Here is a 20,939-nt window from a genome sequence, read left to right as displayed (position 1 = left end):
GAGAATGGGGAAAATTAACAAGGCAGGAAACAACAAATGTTGGAGAGGATGTGGAGAAAAGGGAACACTCTTACACTGTTGGTGGGAATGTGAACTGGTGCAGCCACTCTGGAAAACTGTGTGGAGGTTCCTCAAAGAGTTAAAAATAGACCTGCCCTATGACCCAGCAATTGCACTGTTAGGGATTTACCCCAAAGATTCAGATGCAATGAAACGCCGGGACACCTGCACCCCGATGTTATTAGCAGCAATGTCCACAATAGCCAAACTGTGGAAGGAGCCTTGGTGCCCATCGAAAGATGAATGGATAAAGAAGATGTGGTTTATGTATACAATGGAATATTATTCAGCCATTAGAAACGACAAATACCCACCATTTGCTTCAACGTGGATGGAACTGGAGGGTATTATGCTGAGTGAAGTAAGTCAATCGGAGAAAGACAAACAGTGTATGTTCTCATTCATTTGGGGAATATGAATCATAGTGAAAGGGAATATAAGGGAAGGGAGAAGAAATGTGTGGGAAATATCAGAAAGGGACACAGAACATGGGGACTCCTAACTCTGGGAAACGAACTAGGGGTGGTGGAGGGGGAGGAGGGCGGGGGGTGGGGGTGAGTGGGTGACGGGCACTGAGGGGGACACTTGACGGGATGAGCACTGGGTGTTATTCTGTATGTTGGTAAATTGAACACCAATAAAAATTAATTTATTAAAAAAATGTTATTCCATGAGGTTAACTCAAACTAGAAATTCAGAAACTGTAAACACATTTAAACATGTAAAAAATAAAATTATGTGAATGGGAAAATATATACAAAGTTAAGAGTCAAGCAATAGTTTTCTTAAAGGAGTTATAACCTTTAGCATAAAAAAATAAACCTGTCGCAAATTGACAACAATCCAAAAAGAAAGATGAATGAATGGTTTATAAGGTTTATAAAGGCAACTTAGCTAATTAAATGGCCAAGAAACATTTAAAGAGGTATATTAGTATGTAAATTAAAGTAAGTTATCACTTTGAAATCAGAAAACTTCTCATAGAGTAACCATTGTTTTTAGTAGAGGGGAAGGGTGGCTTTATATACTGATGTTGGGAAATATGAAATGCTACTCTTATTTATTCCATAGACATCAGACAATTTCTATCAAAATAAGAAAACACAATTCAATCCATCAGTCTCACTGCCAGAATTAGCTTACAGAAAGAGGAAAAGCTCCAATAGGTAATGGCATGGTTATGACTGCCTATTAGCCCATTACACTATCCCACCTCTTGAGGGTGGTTATGGACCATTTTCTCTAATGACAAAAATGTGAACAGTGGCAGAGAGGGCTGAACAAACTATGACCTGTCCACACCACAGACTTTTTTTCAGCTAGTTAAATTATTCGAGTGCAAAAGATGCAAAACCATGTAATATAACCCCAGCTTAAGACAATGAAATCACACTCATGTGCGCACATACATTATGTATGATTAAGTAAAAAGAAAACTATGAAGTTGACTACCGCTGCTTATTTAGTGACAGACTGTTGGTGCCTGGAGTTGCTTTAACTGGACAAAGTGCAGGATTCAAGAGATAAAATATAAGTCATACATGTGTTTCAATGTTATTTAATTAAAAGAAAGGTTTTTGTGGGCATTTCTGTCAGTGAGTTGGCATTACCCTCTGTTGGGTGGGGGCTCCTATCCTGGGTACTGTCCTTTCCTGCCTCTACATTACTTCTACCATGTTGGGGGTCCAGTCCTCACAAGGGAGGGAAAAGGCCTTTTCAGCCTGTACCTTGCTGCTATGGCAGTGCCATGTTTACCCATGCACAGCCCATCTCATCTCATTCACATGCTGGCCTCCGTCCGCTACAGCATTTCAGTCCCATGCTAAAACTGTCATCTGCATTTTGGGAAATAAGGACAGCATAAAGGCCTTGAAAGTGGTGGAAGAAAAGGTAGAAGCCTTCAAATTTCATTTCCCTTGAATTGTAATATTTTTCTAAATAATAGAAAATTAGGTGATCCCTGGGTGGCTCGGTGGTTTATCACCTGCCTTTGGCCCAGGGCACGATCCTGGAGCCCCGGATCGAGTCCCGCGTCGGGCTCCTGGCATGAAGCCTGCTTCTCCCTCCTCCTGTGTCTCTGCCTCTCTCTCTCTCTCTATGTCTATCATGAATAAATAAATCTTTAAAAAAAATAATAGAAAATTAGCTGTCTTACTCATAAAATCTGGTTGCTTTTTGCCAATATTGCTGATAAATGGAGCAAAATGTTAACAGATGAATTTGGGTGAAGGGTTACTATGTAATTTTTCTGCCCTTCCTATTATTGAAACACTGTTCTATATGTTTGAAACCATTCCTAAATAAAAAGTTAAGAAAAAAAAAAAAAAGAAAGGCAATTATTGGGCTGGCCTATTATCCCAACTGGTTTAAGACATGGACATGAAATTTAACCAATAAACAAAATGAAACTTATTTCTTATAAAATGTTTCTATGGGAAAAGCTCTTCCAGTTTCCTCCTGATATGAATTTTATGGCATTTTAAGAAAATGATGTATCCCCATAAAAGTTATTCTCCTCCATTTTTATGATGTCTGGTAAGATATAAACGGTACACAAAGACTTTTTAAAATACAACTCGGGGCACCTGGGTGGCTCAGCTGGTTAAGCATCTGCCTTCAGCGCAGGTCACGATCCCAGAGTCTCTGGGATCAAGCCCCACATCAGGCTCCCTGCTTAGCGAGGAGCCTGCTTCTCCCTCTCCCTCTGCTGCTCTCTCTCTCTCAAATAAAACAAACAAAAAAATCTCTTAAAAGAATAAAAAAATAAAATACAACAACTCTGTCAAAGGAGTAATTTAATTTGTTCAAACTCAAAGAAGTGTTTATCATTTTCAGGAAATAAAATTTCACTCATGCACAAGTACTGAAAATTGATTTCTGAATGAAGCTATTTCCACATGAAATATATTTGTCTATTTGCAGCAGAAATTTTGTAACTTCCATGTGGTTCTCCAGTAATTGCTTTTATAGGTTTCTCTAAAATGAGTTTCTGAGGAAAAATCAACTTCTGATCTGTTATTTCTCTCATATAGGAATTTGCTCTTCAAAAAGTTAACTTTTCACTTTAAGGGTGATTTTTTAGTTATTGTATACATAAGTTTTCTTTCCAGGATGAATTATCTGCTATTCTCTGTAATGATGTAATGATTTGTAAATGAAGCCCTACTCACATTTAGTAAGACAGAAAATTACTCTCTCCTATGAATTATCTGATGCATGATTAAATGTTGGGTTGAATGAAAGTTTTCTTACATTTTTTTTAACTCACAGAATGAAAAGTTTTAAAAATTACTTTTTAATTTAAAAATTTAGATTATAAAATTGTTTTTAAAAAGCTTTGCTATAAATATAAATGAACTGTATTATAGTAGTGGTATAAAAAGATATGTCTATTTCACACTACTCTCCTTGGTAAGGTCCTTACTGCACATGCCTTCAATTTTTACCAACCTTGGAATTCCATCTAAGTAAGATTTAGCTCTCCCATTTAACACCTAACTGTCCATCATCCATTCCCAAATCAATTCCCAGCCCCTCTTCAAATATGTGGAGGCCAGTAAAAGGAAGTCTTCCTTTCTCCTAGATGTTACCGCCCTGTTGACAAAAGGTAATGTTTCTTCTTTTTTCAGCTCAATAATGTAGAACTGTATTTTTTTAAATGTGCCTGGGGAGGTGCCTAGGTGGCTCAGTTGGCTGAGTGTCTGAGTCTCTGCCTGCAACTCACGTCATGATCTCAGGGTCCTGGGATCGAGTCCTGCTCAGTGGGGAGGCTACATCTCCCTCTCCCTCTGCTGCTCCTTCTGTTTGTGCTCTCTCTCAAAATAAATAAATAAGGGACCCCTGGTGGCTCAGCGGTTGAGCATCTGTCTTTGGCTCAGGGAGTGATTTTGTGGTCCCAGGATGGAATCCCGCATTGGGATCCCCACATGGTGCGCTCTGCCTACATCTCTGCCTCTCTTTCTCTGTGTCTCTCATGAACAAATAAATAAAATCTTAAAAAAAATAAATAAATAAATAATTTTTTTAAAAAAAAGTAAGTAACGTGTCTGGGAATAAAAAGGTTGAGAATCACTATCTCAATAATCCTTTTAATTAATCTTTGAAATCCTTATTCTCAAACCCCTGGGCTGTTAGACCAGTTTTCATTAACTTCACTTCCTATTTACCATCCAAAGGGGAGAAAAAAAAACATACTCTTAAAAAAGAAACACAAGAGTCTCTTAGTCAATCTCTTTTTGCTAATGTCTGGCAACTACCATAATAAAATTTGACACTACCAAAGAAAGGCAATTTCCCCTTATGTATCAAAGTTCACAAAATCTGAAACAAACAGTAAATGTCTTAACTTTTACTACCAAAAGAAATGGGAATAGTGTCACAAATCAGAACACTTTCATTTTTTAGTTTGGAAAGTTTTGGTAATTAAAACTAAAAATGGTGGAAGAAAATATTAAATGTATTTAATTTTGTGATGGCACGGAGAGCTACCAAGAAGTAAGAAACTACAGGAATAAGATTAAAGATAAGACATAACCTCTGGGGATGCCTGGGTGGCTCAATGGTTGAGCATCTGCCTTCGGCTCAGGGCATGATACTGGGGTCCTGAGATCAAGTCCTGCATCGGGCTCCCTGCAGGGAGTCTGCTTCTCCCTTTGCCTCTGTCTCTCATGAATAAATAAAATCTTAAAAAAAAAAAAAAGAGAGAACCTCTGGAATTTGGGGCTATTTATTAAAAAGAGGTGTTTGCAGGGATGCCTGGGTGACTCGGTTAAATGTCTGCTTTTGGTTCAGGCCGTGGTCCTAGGGTCCCTGGATCGAGCCCCGAGTTGGGCTCTCTGCTAAGCGGGGAATCTGCTTCTCTTTCTCCCGGTCTGCTGCTTGGCCTACTTGTACTCTCTCTGCCTCTCTCTCTCTCTCTCTCTCTCTGTCAAATAAATAAATACGATCTTTAAAAAAAAAAAAAAAGTGTGTTCATTTTTAAAGCAAATACTGGGCAAGAAAGGTTAAAGTTTTTGACAAGCTTATGGGGCCTCTTAGACAAATTAAGTTCCTTCCCAGAATGAGATACCTGGCAAAGTCCACGTCTCTAGGGTATCCCCTAGAAATAAGAGTGAAAAACACCAGACAAGCCATCATGGAGACTGGAGCCCAGTTTTACACACTCTCACTACAAGACTGGAGAAAAACAAGCAAGGGTGCTCATGCTCTCACCTAGCCACCTGTTAGAGTGAAAAGCAAATCTCTGGAAGAAGATATCAACCAGACCATCTCAGTATCTCTACAATTGTTAGTTTATAGTATCTGGTCGTTGATTTAAAATCATCAGGTATAAGAGAAGACAAGCATCACTAAATCTGAAATAACTAATGGAGAAAAGTTAATGGGGATGTAAATAATGGGGTTATTTCTAGACAAACAGAGCAAGGTAACGAAGCTGAAGAATACATAGATAATATCAAGAAATTTCCAAAAATGTGAAGAGAAAAAAAAAACTTACTAAGCTAAGGATTTAAAAAACATTCCAAACCCCAAACAAATACATAGAAAATCATACCTAGGCATTTCAATGTGTGATTTTTGGCAGCCTAAGACATGAATTTTTTTTAAAAGATTTTGTTTATTCATGAGAGACACAGAGAGAGGCAGAGACGAAGGCAGAGGGAGAAGCAGGCCGCCTGCAGGACCCCAGGATCAGGACCTGAGCCAAAGGCAGATGCTCAACCACTGAGCCATCCAGGTGCCTGATAAGACATAAATTTTGAAGGAGCTACAGAAAAGGGGGTAAAAGCACATTACCTTCAAAGGTAATTACACTGAAAGCTTATTTTCCAACAAAACAGTGAAACACAGACTTTTTAAACAAAATATATTCAAGATACTAACAGAAAAGAACTGTCTGCTTAGGATCTTATATTGAGTAAAAATATCTTTCAAAAATGAAAGCAAAATAAAGACATCTTCCAAAGAACAAAATTTGTCACTAGGAAGCACACACTTAAAAAAAATTGCTAACGGGTCTTCTTCAGTCAGAAAAAAAAAAATTATTCTAGAATGAAACTTGAAGGAAAAGAAGGAATAAAAAAGTAATAAAAAGGGTAAGTATGAGGATTAATCTAGATGAATATCGACTCTGAGACAATAACCACGACATCAACTACATAAAAATCCAAATGCATAACATTAATACCATGTAACTCAAGAGGGAAATAAAGGAGCTACTTTTGTAGCTGCTCACCTCGTCCAGAGAGTGATATGGGTACTAATTTATATCAGCCTTCAATAAGTGAAGTATACGTACGGTATTAACTTCTGATGTAGTAAATCTTAAGGCAAAAAATTATCAGTATCAATAAAAATGGACATTTCATGATGATTAGGGTTCAAGTAACCAGGAAGAGTTCTAAATTTGAATGTAAAAACAAAGACTCAAAACATAGAAAACTAAAAAGGAGAGAATTTCACGAATATTCTGGAAGATAAAACACTTCTTTTAGAATCTGATGGAATAAATATGTAAGAATAGAAAGAGGGTTCAAAACACAGTAAGATTAATTTGTAGAGACTGAGAGGGGACAGGAAGAGTACTCTTCCAAATGTGCAATTCTGTCTTCTAAGAAGACAAACTCAAAAGCAAACAGTAGTGTCCAAAGATAATGTAGCATGTGATGACTATGTAGAGAATGTATTAACAAAATTATAAGGAAAGAATTCTAGGTTTTGAAACCCATTTTCTTAATTTGTCTCTTTTCCAAACAGAAATCAGTAAAAATTACAGATTTCTGTGGATGAGGCTAAGACTTTTATATCTGTGACCCAAGGCTTAGTCCCGTGGTCTCAGGGCCAGTTCTAAGGTAACAAATAGTCTGTAGAGCTGCTGCTTACCTCATTGGTCACTTTGGGGATGGATATAAGCTGGCAGAACTTTATGCCTCTTAGGTGTGAGTTACCTGTGCCATGGCAGGGAATTATTAAGTAAGGAAACATACTGGATAACTAAAGAGGCCTGTTAATGTTCAAGTAAGCCTGTGGTTTTAATTTGCCAATCTCAAAGTCAAATAAAAAAAAATGTTTATCCGAATTTCTACACATTGATACTGTAAAAAATAAATAATAGTGACTTCCTGAAGGAAAAAAGGAGGTCCTTCCTTTGTGTCTTTTATGTCAATTTTCACAAAAACTTCTGAATTCTCTTAGTTACAGGCTTGAATTGTCTATACTTTTGCCCTCATTTCAGCATCCTTAGACAATGAAAAATTTTCTTAGCACTCTACTCATTAAGAAATTACTTTGGTCAATAGTGAATACAGCCCTGAATTTATAGCTTTTTATCCATAACATGAAACAAAGTCTACCAAGTCCTCTGCTGGCATATTTACTATTATTTGCAGGAGTCCAATAATTAACTATGGCCCAAACACATTGTTTAAGCACTTTCTTCAGTGTCTCCCCCATACATGTAATTGGACACCAGTTCTGTGATCCAGACATTCACGCTTCTGACCAGAGATATGGTGGCTTGGTCACCTCCTGCTTCATAGTGAAGCAGTAGCCTCGCACTACTTTGTATCCCCACACCATGACTGCGGCACTGAGCACTCTACTTCCCCAGAATCAGATTTCTGACATACACTGAGCTGTGGCCTCCAGTGTAAGGTTTTCCTAAAGTCACTGCCTTTATAGGGTTTCTGTTTGGCATGAATTTTCTGGTGTTTAATAAGATTTGATCTGATGGTGAAGGCTTTTCCACACTCAGCACATATAAATGGTTTCTCTCCAGTGTGAATTCGATGATGTTCATGAAGTTGTGACTTCTTAATGAAGGCCTTCCCACAGTCACTGCATTCATAGGGTTTCTCTCCAGTATGAATTCTTCGATGCCTATTTAAGTGTGATTTCTGGATAAAGGACTTCCCACATTCTGTACAAATATAGGGCTTCTCTCCTGTATGAATTCTCTGATGCATAATTAGCGTTGATTTTCTTGCAAAGGCTTTCCCACATTCGCTGCACTCATAGTGTCTCTCTCCGGTATGAGACTGCTGATGTATATGGAGACCTGACTTCCGAGTGAAGGCTTTTCCACAGTCACTACATTTATAGGGTTTCTCCCCAGTATGAATTTTCTGGTGTGTAAAGAGATTCGATCTGTCAGTGAAGGCCTTTCCACACTCTGCACATCTGTAGGGTTTCTCTCCTGTGTGAATTTGCTGATGCACATGGAGTTGTGACTTCTTTGTGAAGGATTTCCCACAGTCACTGCACTCATAGGGTTTCTCTCCAGTATGAATTCTCTCATGGGTAATAAAGTGTGACTTGTGGAAGAAGGCTTTCCCACACTCAGTACATACATAGGGCTTTTCTCCTCTGTGAATTCTCTGATGCATACTTAGTGTTGACTTCTGGATGAAGGCTTTCCCACATTCACTGCATTCATAATGTCTCTCTCCAGTGTGGCATTTCTGATGTATCCTGAGCCGTGACTTCCAGGTGAATGATTTTCCGCAATCACTGCATTTATAGGGTTTCTCTCCAGTATGAATTTTTTGGTGTTTAATTAGATTTGACCTGTCAGTAAAGGCCTTTGCACATTCAGTACATATATAAGGTCTCTCTCCAGTATGAATTTTCTGGTGTATAATGAGACTTGTCTTGTGAGTGAAGACCTTCCCACATTCTGTACATATAAAGGGATTCTCTCCTGTGTGAATTCGCTGATGCACATGGAGTTGTGACTTCTTTATAAAGGATTTTCCACAGTCACTGCACTTGTAAGGTTTCTCTCCAGTATGAATTCTCTCATGTGTAATAAAATGTGACTTCCGGATAAAGGCTTTCCCACATTCAGTACATACATACGGTTTTTCTCCTGTGTGAATTTTCTGATGCATACTCAGAGTTGATTTCCTTGTGAAGGCTTTTCCACATTCAGTACATTCAAAGTGTTTCTCTCCAGTATGGATTTTTTTATGTACATTGAGATTTGAATTCTGAGAGACATTTTCCCCATAGTCACTGTATTCATAGGGTTTTTCTCCAATACGAATTCCATGGCATCTGAACAGATCTGACTTCTGGATAAAGGCTTTTCCATATTCACTGCATTTACCGTGATTCTCCTCAGTGTGAGTTTTCTCAGGATTTGACTTGAGGGAAAAGTCCTTTTCATATTCAGTGCATGTGCAGGGTTTCCCTCCTTCAGAAGCCTTTTGAGCAACAGCAAGTTGGAGCTTCTGACTGAAGACTGTCTCACATTTGCTGCATTGATGCTGTTTCTCTTCAGTATAAATACTCTGGTGTGCAAAGAGGTGTGACTTTCTGGTGAAAATTTTTACATAATCAGAAAATAAACTGAGATTCTCCCCAGTACGAATTTTTTGATGTTGAATGAGAGCTTGCTCATGACTCAGAAGTTTCTTACACTGGTTATATTCACAAGCATGTGTTTCTGTATGAGAGTCCATATGAGTGAAAATATTACCACATCCAAGAATCTTATCAAGATTTTCTGCTGCATTGTTTCTATAATCACATAAGCTTACAATAGGCTTCAAACTCCTTCCAAATGAGTCATAGTTCTGGAGTCTTTTTCTCGTAGGAACAAGGTATGTGTTTACATGATCAATTTTCTGAGTGCCTTTATATTCACAGTCTCTCTCATTAAATAGTGTTCCCTTGTTGATAAACGCGACATGATCTGCACTTGTGTTCTGGTTTTCCTCACATCTCCTTGTCTGTTTATCATTTTGCCACAATTCTTCTAAAATGGAATATGGATCACCGCTTGTGAAAAGATTAATTCTCTCAAACTGGATGGAAACTTCTTCAGACATTCCATGCTGTGAAGTTTCAAAACCAATATCCCCATCTAAGAAAGAAGGAAAAAATAAAATGTACAACAAACAGTTAGGAGAACACAAAAGGGAGAATACATATAGTTAATTCAGGAATAGAGAGAACTGTAAGAGACTTTATATAACAAATATATGTAAAAACATATATGAGTAGTAATAAATTTATATATAAAATATAGCAATAAAATGAATACTTATCTCATGTTTACTAAATAAGAAGCAGTAGCATTTAGATATGCCAGGCATTGTTCTAAGTTCTATAACTAATTCATTTAATCATCACAACCCCTGCTCTTGGTATCAGTACTGTCTGTATTTTACAGATGAGGAAACTAAGCCACAGAAGAGTCAGGTATTTGCCAAATACCAAATGTTTAGAGAAGAGAAGATTTAAAGTAAAGCCACATCAGCTCTATGTATGTAGCAGAACTACATAGTAAGCTGTCAGAGGAACAAAGTAACAAACTGTGTGGCTTAAAAGAAGTATGTGGAGCTTCTGGGTTGGTGAACACATGGATATTTGGAGAGAGCAGCATGCCTGGAGAGGGGATGGAAGCTGGCCCTATCCATCTTTTCCATCTGGCTCTTCCTGAGTTTTTATCCTTTTTACAATACCTGGTGATCTAAAAGAGCTCATCATTCACCTGGCAGAGATTCCTGACTATCAGTGCATCCCATGGGGAAAATGCACCACCCCTGCACAATCAGACTCTTGTGTATGCACTGTGCTCTCAGCAATGCCGTCCAGCCTGGCCTAGCAGTCCGATACCTTCTGCTCATGGACCAGCTATGAAAAGGGACAGAGCCCCAAAACAAGCTAGACAAGTCACAGACAAACAGACTTGGCCAGTAACCAGAAAGAAAAACAGAGTCAAAAGTTAAAAAAGAGAGAGAGACAGAAAAAGTGAAGTCTCAAGGCCTCTTGGAGATCACTCCAGGAGTCATGAAAATATATGATTAGGCTTAACCCATGGGTTTCTACTGCTGAATTCCCAACACTAATAGGGAAGAAACCTTTCAGCATCTCTGAGCAAGGCTTTCCTAGTATGGGTTTATCTGACTGTTGAAACCTCCAAGCTCACTCTTAGGTAAGGTCAGAAGAACACACAGCAGGGTCTTGCGAAAAGAGGCTCTAAACAGTGTTAACCTTAAAAATAAAACTGTGGGGATGCCTAGGTGGCTCAGCGGTTAAACCTCTGCCTTTGGCTCAGGGCATGATCCCCGGTCCCCGGATCGAGTTCCTCATGGGGCTCCCTGCATGGAGCCTGCTTCTCTCTCTGCCTCTGTCTCTGCCTCTCCCTTTCATGAATAAATAAATAAAATCTAAAAAAAAAAAAAAAAAAAAGTATGTGAGTCTATATTCTTGTTATCCTTATAATTCTTAATCCTTCAACCACTAATTTATCTATTTTTGCTTTCCTCATCAATCACTGTGTCCTAAATACCAATTGATTCATGTAGAGTAAAGCTATTTTTTTAAAGATGTATTTATTTGAGGGGATCCCTGGGTGGCTCAGCGGTTCAGTGCCTGCCTTTGGCCCAGGGTGTGATCCTGGAGGATCGGGATCGAGTCCTGCATCGGGCTCCCGGCGTGGAGCCTGCTTCTCCCTCTGCCTGTGTCTCTGCTTCTCTCTATCATGAATAAATAAAATCTTAAAAAAATAAATAAATAAAAATATATTTGAGAAAGAGCACACATCTGTGAGTAGCGATGGGGGAAGTAACAAAGGTGGAGGGAGAGGGACAAGCTAACTCCACACCAAGCACAGAGCCTGAAGCAGGGCTCAATCTAATGACCCCAGATCATGTCTTCAGCTGAAATCAAGAGTCAGTTGCTGAACCAGCTGAGCCACCGAGCACCCCTAGAGTAAAACTATTATAGCTTCATTCATTCTGACTTAGCCAACTGACAAAAAATGTCTATGATTCAATCCTTTGTTCTAGTTTGGGGTGCAGAGATATATGCACTCAACAGGAGGCATGTAACAAGAGAAAGGAATAGCTGCCTGATTCAGGGCCTGAAAGTCTTCCATCAGAACCTGTCCTCTCCCTTCAGCAGTATGAAGTCTGTAACCAAATTCATGGCTGCCCCTGAACAACAGCCTCATTTATGGTGAGGTGAAGCCAAGTAATTCAGTTCTTACCAGTCAAATGGGAGTAAAAATTATGTTTGTTGTGACAAAGCCCATGTCTTAAGGATATAGGCATGTGTCCACAACCCTCTTCTCTTCCTGCTGACTGTATTCCAGACTGTGGCACCCAGCTCTGTGGCTGGTAATGTCATAAGCACAGTTTAGAAATCTATGGCCCCCAGACTAAATCCAGGCCTCCACCCAAAAGCTAGAAATGGATTTTACATTTTTGAATGGTAAAAAAAAAAAAAAGAAAAGAATTACATGACACATGAAAAATACATGAAATCCAAATTTCATATATTTAATAAATATATAATAAAGTTTTTATTGTTCTTTTATTTTATTACTCATTCACTGATGTAGTGCCTATAGCTGTTTTGGGGCAACAACAGCAAAACCAAGTAAAACAAGCAAAACCAAGTAAAAACAGCAATCATATGGCTCACAAAGCCTGAAATAATGACGTCCGAACCTTTACAGAAAATGTTTGCCAACCTCTGCTCTAGGGGATGGCCGTGTAATGACTTGGAAGCTGTCATGTGATGCTGGGCCAATGTTTATGTTCACTATGTTTATGTTCACTATTTCTTGGGGTCTCTTGGTGATAGGAGCTTGGCATTCTCCAATACACTATTCTTGCCAAGAATAAGATCATTAATATTCCAAATTCTGGAAGAGCATATAAGACATAGTAACTTCTCAGTAAATATTTATATAAAAAATAGATACTATTATCTTATTCTACTAGAGTTCTTGAATACAGACACAGTCTAACCTCATATGCATTTTATTCTGCCTCCAGGGCCCTGTCATGTCCCAGGACATATTCTTTAGATGCTATTTTACATTTTTACTCACACACATTAATGGCTTTTATTAATCCTAAGAACATCTCATAATGGAATCCTGAACATGGATTTTGATCTTTGGCAATCTTTCATATTATTTAGCTTACAAACCTATTATTACATCTGACAACATTTACATTACTATCAACAATGTTCAGTGTAAAACTTTATTTATGTACTAAAAAGTTTAATTATTCTTGTTACCACTGATTCAACTGCTATTTCAGTAAAATAAAGCATCATAATTTCAGGTCAATAAAATGTGCATATGCGAACTATCTTCCCACTTGTCACTAAAGTCCCTTTTATTGCTAAATCTAAACATATACAGTTGACCCTTAAACAACACAGGTTTGTACTGCATGGGTCCACTTATGCATGGATTTTTTCAAAAAACACAGTAAAGTACTGTAAATTTACTTTCCTTATGATTTTCTAATTACATTTTCTTTTCTCTAGCTTAATTTGTTGTAAGAATACTGCCTGTAATACATCTAACATGCAAAATATGTGTTAAATGACTGTTTATGTTACCAATAAGGCTTCTGGTTAACAGGAGACTATTAGTAGCTGGGTTTTGGGGCAAAGTTACATGTGGATTCATAACTGTATGAAGGGTCATATACCCTCACGCTGTCCATGGATCAACTATATTTTTTTCCCCATTCAGCTATTTTTTCTGATCCTCTGTTCCTATTTAAAATTCATTGTTCTTTCACAGATCATCTGGGGTCCTTCTTCTTCTTTAACATAAAATAAAAACAAAGACCAGATATTCTGAGCCACTCATATTCATACTTAATTGGCACATATGTGCACTGTAACCAATGCCTAATGCACAATGGCTGACATTTTAAACATTTCATGCAGTTCTTTTTCCTTTCCTAATATAATTATTGGCCCTTAGAATTGTTCCTAGCAGAAAAATTTTTTACATTGCTCACAAAGAGAAAAATAACCTCCTCTGCTCATCACATAAATTCAAGAATTTAATTTTGTTAAATAATTCTCTACAGAAACATTTAAATGAAAAACGGGGAGAAGATTCAGTTATCACATAATTTAATGTAGTTTTGTCTGTTTCTGTGGACTGCTGAATTAGAAAAGAAAAAAGCCATGTATGCTGTACTGGTCATGTACACTCAAGGGGAAGTGAAGACTAAGCAAAAGAATAAGTATCTGAATAGGCAGACAGATTGCAAAACAAATAGATGCAGGGGGATCATTAAAAAACATTAGAACAGGGCAGCCTGGATGGCTCAGTGGTTTAGCGCTGCCTTCAGCACAGGGCATGATCGTGGAGACCCCGGGTAGAGTCCCATGTCAGGCTCCCTGCATGGAGCCTGCTTCTCCTTCTGCCTGTGTCTCTGCCTCCCAATCTCTTTCCCTCTCTCTTATGAATAAATAAAATCTTAAAAAAAAAACCCAAACATTAGAACAAAGTAAACATAATCATGGGCACTAAACACAGACAATATGAATTGCAAATACGAGGCAATATGAATTGCAAACTACTTTCTTTAGTTTACAAACCCACTGAGAGAAGAATTTGTCAGGTGTTATATAATAGGCAGTACATTTAGTGTGGCTCCATATAGCTATGACAGGATAAACATGGTGTTTTTGTTTTTAATATATATATATTTATTGAGAGAAAGCGTGAGTACAAGTGGGGAGAGGGGCAGAGAGGAAGGGACAGGTACGAGGAGACTTGGTGCTGAGCATGGAGACTGATGTGGGGCTCAATCATGACCTGTGCCAAAATCAATAGTCAGAAGCTCAGCCAACTGAGCCACCCAGGCACTCCAAACATGGTGTTTTAAGCAGTGAAATCTATTAGTAGCACCTAAGATAAACTAGTGAAAAAAGCAGGGTGGGGAGGATTAGCCCATCCAAATAGGGTTAGAATAACCTAAAAGCATGAGACAATACAGACATGGTTTTGAGTAATATCACTGGAAAGTAAGAGGAAGAGGGCATCCAAATTATATTTTTTAGAAGACAAACTTTACTATAAAGGGCAGAAAGAATTATTTGAGAAGATGAGCCATAGGGAAAATCAAAAACTGCCAAGAGAACCTGACAAAATTTTGAAAAGAGAGTGCTCTGCTTTTAGCATGCTGTACTATACCTGCTCTTCCTTCACATAACTGGCTACCTGATGGGCCCTTATATGCAAAAGCTATCACTCATTACCCTGAGTATTCTATACAAGGGCCAATGGCTGCTTGAGACACACACCAATGGTGACACCGTATTTGTTTCCCTGAGCCAAGCCTAATGCTGGTCACAACTTATGCAGGAATTGAGACACTTAATTCAATCTGAGACACACATCTGTCCCTAAATGATAATAACTTTCAAGTGGGATGGTTATATATATGATAGAGGCTTATAGGACTCATGAAATGCAGTATAAAGCAGTTCAGCTCAAAGTATGTAGTCATCAGCAGGCAGGGGAGCCTGATATTAAGAGAAGAAAAAGACTCCTGTGGTGGTAGGGACCGTCTAGACATCCTACTCACTGAACCATCTGTTAAGTCATCTGTAGAGGAAGAATGGACCCCCACTCCAATTGGTTCAGTGTCAAGAGTGATCATGCAACACACACACCAATAAGGTATGAAACCATTTGTTTTTTGTTTTTTGTTTTTGTTTTTTAGTAATGAAACTTTCAAGGGAGAGCTCCCAAGCAGGCTCAAAGTAGATTGAGAGAGAGGAAAAGGACTGGGTTTTTTAATGGTGTTTGCAGAGTGAGGCCAGGCTGACTGCTCCTATGCAGCTTCCCATCAGCACCAAGGGAGGGAGCACTTGGGCTTTCTTATTGGTTTGCCTAGATGTGAGACTGAAGGATGAGACTTAGAGGATGTCAGCAGTCAAACATGGAAAATGAACTCAGATGTGACACCTAAAGCAAAGCTACAAAACCCAAATCGGGGCATCCCAGGTGTCTCAGCGGTTTAGCACCGCCTTCGGCCCAGGGCGTGATCCTGGAGACCCAGGATCAAGTCCCACGTCAGGCTCCCTGCATGGAGCCTGCTTCTCCCTCTGCCTCTCTTTCTCTCTAATAATAAATAAATAAAATCTTAAAAAAAAAATCAACAAGTAGAACTAAAGCTAAAAAGCTTCTGCAACAGTAAAAGAAATAGACAACAAAATGAAAATACATGGAATGGGAGAAGATATTTACAAACCATATACCTGATAAGAGGTTAATATCCAAAATATATCTTAAAAACTCACCTCAAGAGCAAAAAATCAAATAACCCAATTAAAAAATGGGCAAAAGGGATCCCTGGGTGGCGCAGCGGTTTGGCGCCTGCCTTTGGCCCAGAGCGCGATCCTGGAGACCCAGGATCGAATCCCACGTCGGGCTCGAATTCCACGTCGGGCTCCCGGTGCATGGAGCCTGCTTCTCCCTCTGCCTGTGTCTTTGCCCCTCTTTCTCTCTCTCTGTGACTCTCATAAAAAAAAAAAGGGGGGGGGGCAAAAGACAAGAATTCTCTATCCAGCAAGGCTATTGTTGAAAATAGAAAGAGGAATAAAGAGGTTCCTAGACAAACAAAAACTGAAGGAGTTCATAACCACTAAACCAGTTGTGCAAAAAATATTAAAGGAGACTCTCAGGATGCCTGGGTGGCTCATTAAGCGTCTGCCTTCAGCTCAGGGTGTAATCCTGGAGTCCTAGGATTGAGTCCCGCATTGGGCTCCCTGAATGGAGCTTGACTTCTCCCTCTGCCTCTGTCTCTGCCTCTGCATCTCTCATGAAGAGATAAATAAAATCTTAAAAAAAAAAAAAAAAAAAGACTCTCAGTGGAAAGAAGAGACCAAAAGTGACAAAGACTAGGAAGGAACATAGAAAATCTCCAGAAATAACAACAAAACAAATAATAAAATGCCACTAAATACATATCTATCAATAATCACTCTGAATGTAAATGGACTAAACTCTCCAATCAAAAGATACAGGGTATCATAATGGATAAAAAACAAGACCCATCTATATGTTGCCTATGAGAGACTCATTTTAGACCTAAAGAACCTGCAGATTGAGAGTGAGGGGATGGAGAACCATTTACCATGTGAATAGACGTCCAAAGAAAGCCAGAGTAACAGTACTTAAAGCAGACAAACTAGATTTTAAACCAAAGACTAGGGGCACCCAGGTGGCTCAATCAGTTAAGTGTCCAACTCCTGATTTCAGCTCAAGTCATGATCTCAGGGTTGTAAGACTGAGCCCTTCATTTGGCTCATGTGCTGGGCATGGAGCCTGCTTGGGATTCCTCTCACCTTCTGCCCACTAAAAACGTAAAATAAAATAAAAACCAAAGACAATAACAAGAGATGAAGAAGAAGAATACCATATCATAATTAAGGGGTCTATCCATCTCAAGATCATGTAATACTTATGCCCCCAACCTGGGAGAATACCCTTGGCACCTGAGTGGCTCCAGTCAGTTAAGCATCTGCCTTGGGCTCGGGTAGTGATCTCAGGGTCCTGGGATGGAGTCCCACAGCAGGCTCCCTGTTCAGCAGGGAGTCTGCTTCTCTATCTCTCTCTGCCATCCCCCGCCCCCCACCGCCAAATCCACTGCTCATGCACTCTCATGCAGACTCTCTCTCAAATAAATAAAATCTTAAAAAGAAAAAAAAAATAGAGAGAGAACACAGTGACAGTTACAAGGGGGGAAATAGGTGAGGGGATGGAAAAATAGAGAATAGGGGAGGCACCTAGGTGGCTCAATTGTTTAGCCATCTGCTTTTGGCTCGAGTTATGATATGGGAGTCCTGGGATCAAGCCCTGAGTTGGGCTCTCTGCTCAGCAGGGAGCCTGCTTCTCCCTCTCCCTCTGCTCTTTCACTTCCCTCCACTAGTGCTTGCCCTCTCTTGCACTCTCTCTCTCTCTCTCAAATAAAGAAAAAAAATCTAAAAAGAAAGAAGAGAGAAAGAAAGAAAGAAAGAAAGAAAGAAAGAAAGAAAGAAAGAGAAAGAAAGAAAAGAAAGAAAAGAAAGAAAAGAAAGAAAGAAAGAAAGAAAGAAAGAAAGAAAGAAAGAAAGAAAGAAAGAAAGAGAGAGGATCCCTGGGTGGCGCAGCGGTTTAGCGCCTGCCTTTGGCCCAGGGCGCGATCCTGGAGACCCGGGATCGAATCCCACGTCGGGCTCCCGGTGCATGGAGCCTGCTTCTCCCTCTGCCTGTGTCTCTGCCTCTCTCTCTCTCTCTATCATAAATAAATAAAAAAAAATTAGAAAGAAAGAAAGAAAGAAAGAAAGAAAGAAAGAAAGAAAGAAAGAAAGAAAGAAAGAAAGAAAAGAAAAGAAAAGAAATAGGTGATGGGGATTAAGGAGTGCTCTTGTGGTGAGCACTGGGTGCTAAATAAATGTTGAATATATTGTACGCCTGAAAGTAATATGACACTGTAGGTTAACTACTGGAATTTAAATAAAAACTGGAAAAATATAAATAAATATCATCTAAATCAGAAAATAAATGGATGAAGGACCTGAGTGGATATTTCTCCAAAGAAGATATGTAAAAAGGCTGACTGAGTCATGAAAAGATGCTCAATCACCATTAGGGGAATGTGAATTAAAACTACAAGAGGGGATCCCTCGGTGGCTCAGCGGATGGCGCCTGCCTATGGCCCAGGGCGCGATCCTGGAGTCCCGGGATCGAGTCCCACGTCGGGCTCCCAGCATGGAGCCTGCTTCTCCCTCCTCCTGTGTCTCTGCCCCCCTCTCTCTCTCTCTCTCTCATAAATAAATAAATAAATAAATAAATAAATAAATAAATAAATGAAGGAATGAATGAATGAATGAATGAATGAATATTTTAAAAAAAAATACTACTATGAGAGGGCAGCCCCGGTGGCGCAACGGTTTAGCACTGCCTGCAGCCCAGGGCGTGATCCTGGAGACCCTGGATCGAATCCCACATCAGGCTCTCTGTATGATGCCTGCTTCTCCCTCTGCCTGGGTCTCTGCCTCTCTCTCTGCCTAAATAAATAAATAAATAAACAAACAAACAAATAAATAAATATCTTAAAAAAAAAAAACTGCTATGAGAGGTGGGGTGCCTGAGTGGCTCAGTGGTTGAGCGTCTGCCTTGGGCTCAGGGTGTGATCCAGGGATCTGGGATGGATTCCCACACCAGGCTCCTTGCAGGAACCCTGCTTCTCCCTCTGCCTATGTCTCTGCCTCTTTCTGTGTCTCTCATGAATAAATTTTAAAAATCTTAAAAAAAAAATACAGTGAGAGGGGCGCCTACGTGGCTCAGTGGTTGAGGGTCTGCCTTTGGCTCAGGGCGTGATCCCAGACTCCCAGGATCAAGTCCCACGTTAGGCTCCCTGCACAGAGCCTGCTTCTCCCTCTGCCTGTCTCTGCCTCTCTGTGTCTCTCATGAATAAATAAAATCTTAAAAAAAAAAAATACCACCTCATGCCTGTTAGAAATTTCCATCTTCAAAAAGACAAAAGATAAATAAATTAAAAAGAAAAAAAGACAAAAGATAACAAATGCTGGCATGGATATGTAGAAAAGGGAATCCTTATGTACCATTGGTGGGACTGTAAACTGGAGTAGCCACTATGTATAGAAGATCATCAATAATTAAAAATAGAACTACTATATGATCTAGCAATTCCACTTCTGGGAATATATCCAAAGGAAAAAAAATGCTAATTTGAAAAGATATTTGCAACCCCACATTCACTGTAGATATATTTGTAATAGTCAAGACATGGAAACAACTTAAGTGTCCATCAATGAACGAATGAATAGATAAAGTTGTAATGTATATATACAATGGAATATTATTCAGCCATAAAAAATAAGGAAATCCTACCATTTGCAACAATGTGGATGGATCCTGAAAACATTATGCTAAGTGAGATTAAGTCAGCGAAAGACAAATACTACATAGTCTCGCTTACATGTGTAATCTAAAAAAAAAAAACAAATTGGGCAGCCCGGGTGGCTCAGCGGTTTGGCACCACCTTCGGCCCAGGGCATAATCCTGGAGACCTGGGACTGAGTCCCATATCGGGCTCCCTGCGTGGAGCCTGCTTCTCCCTCTGCCTGTGTCTCTGCCTCTTTCTGTGTCTCTCATGAATAAATAAATAAAATCTTAAAGAAATAAATAAATAATAATAAAAAAACTCAAATTCATAAAAAAAGAGATCAGACTTGTGGTTACCAGAGGCAGAGGGCCTCGGAGAGAAAGTGGAGGGAGGTGGTCAAAGGTACAAGCCCCCAGCTATAAGTGCTAGGGATATGATGCACAGCACAGTGACTAGAGCTAACACGGCTGTACAGCATATAGAAAAGCTATTAAGAGTAGATCCTAAATTCTCATCAAAAGAAAAAACAATTTCCCCCTTTTTTCTTTTTATTTAATCGTATCTGTATGAGAAGATGGATTTATCTGAGCCTATGGTGGTAATCATTTCATAATATATGCAAATCAAATCATGTAGTATGCCTTAAATTTATACAGTGATATTTATCAGTTATTTCTCAATAAAACTGGAAAGAGTAATGAAGTCAGAATCTATTACTAGATACATGATGAGATTTTCAAAATATTTTACTAGAGAAACACAAAGTAGTAATTTAGAAATTATAATCCATTGGATTGGCCAAATTATTAGAAATTATTAGAAATAGAGGCAGGGATACAGAAAAACTGATATTCTTGTATTGTATTGTAGAAGGACATATCTAATCTAGAAAATAATGTGGTCATACTCCATCAAATAAAATATTATAACCCAATTATAGGCAATCCTATTACTCTTTCCAAAGAAATTCTCATCCCCAAAGAATAGTTCATGAAGAAATTTATTACAATACTAATTGTAATAGTGGGAAGCTGGGCAAGTAAAATGTGATACATATCCAAAGTATGGAAGGATATGCATCAGTTAGGAGCAATGAATTTTTCTAAAAAACACTTTGCAACATGAATCAATTTGGTGCTAAGAGGAAAAAAATAAACTGAGTAGGACATACAGCATAGTACCATTTCTACAAATTAAAAAGTATCAACA

The 20,939-nt window shown here is 38.9% G+C and overlaps 1 protein-coding gene across 4 annotated transcripts in view; it reads right to left on the bottom strand.

Moving 5' to 3' along the window:
• Positions 1-626: 626 nt before the first annotated feature.
• ZNF484 (zinc finger protein 484) overlaps positions 627-20,939 on the bottom strand; it is a 47,643-nt gene continuing 27,330 nt past the window's right edge. For all 4 annotated transcript variants that reach the window (XM_055310349.1, XM_055310350.1, XM_055310351.1 and 1 more), the window contains one exon: positions 627-9,925. In XM_055310349.1, the coding sequence (XP_055166324.1) occupies positions 7,617-9,925 (2,309 nt within the window). In that variant the 3' untranslated portion in view covers positions 627-7,616. The remainder of the gene's footprint in view (positions 9,926-20,939) is intronic.

The sequence above is a fragment of the Nyctereutes procyonoides genome, unplaced genomic scaffold (genome assembly GCF_905146905.1).
Source record: "Nyctereutes procyonoides isolate TBG_1078 unplaced genomic scaffold, NYPRO_anot_genome, whole genome shotgun sequence".
NCBI classification, from domain to species: Eukaryota; Metazoa; Chordata; class Mammalia; order Carnivora; family Canidae; genus Nyctereutes; species Nyctereutes procyonoides.
This window is presented reverse-complemented; position numbering and strand designations above follow the sequence as displayed.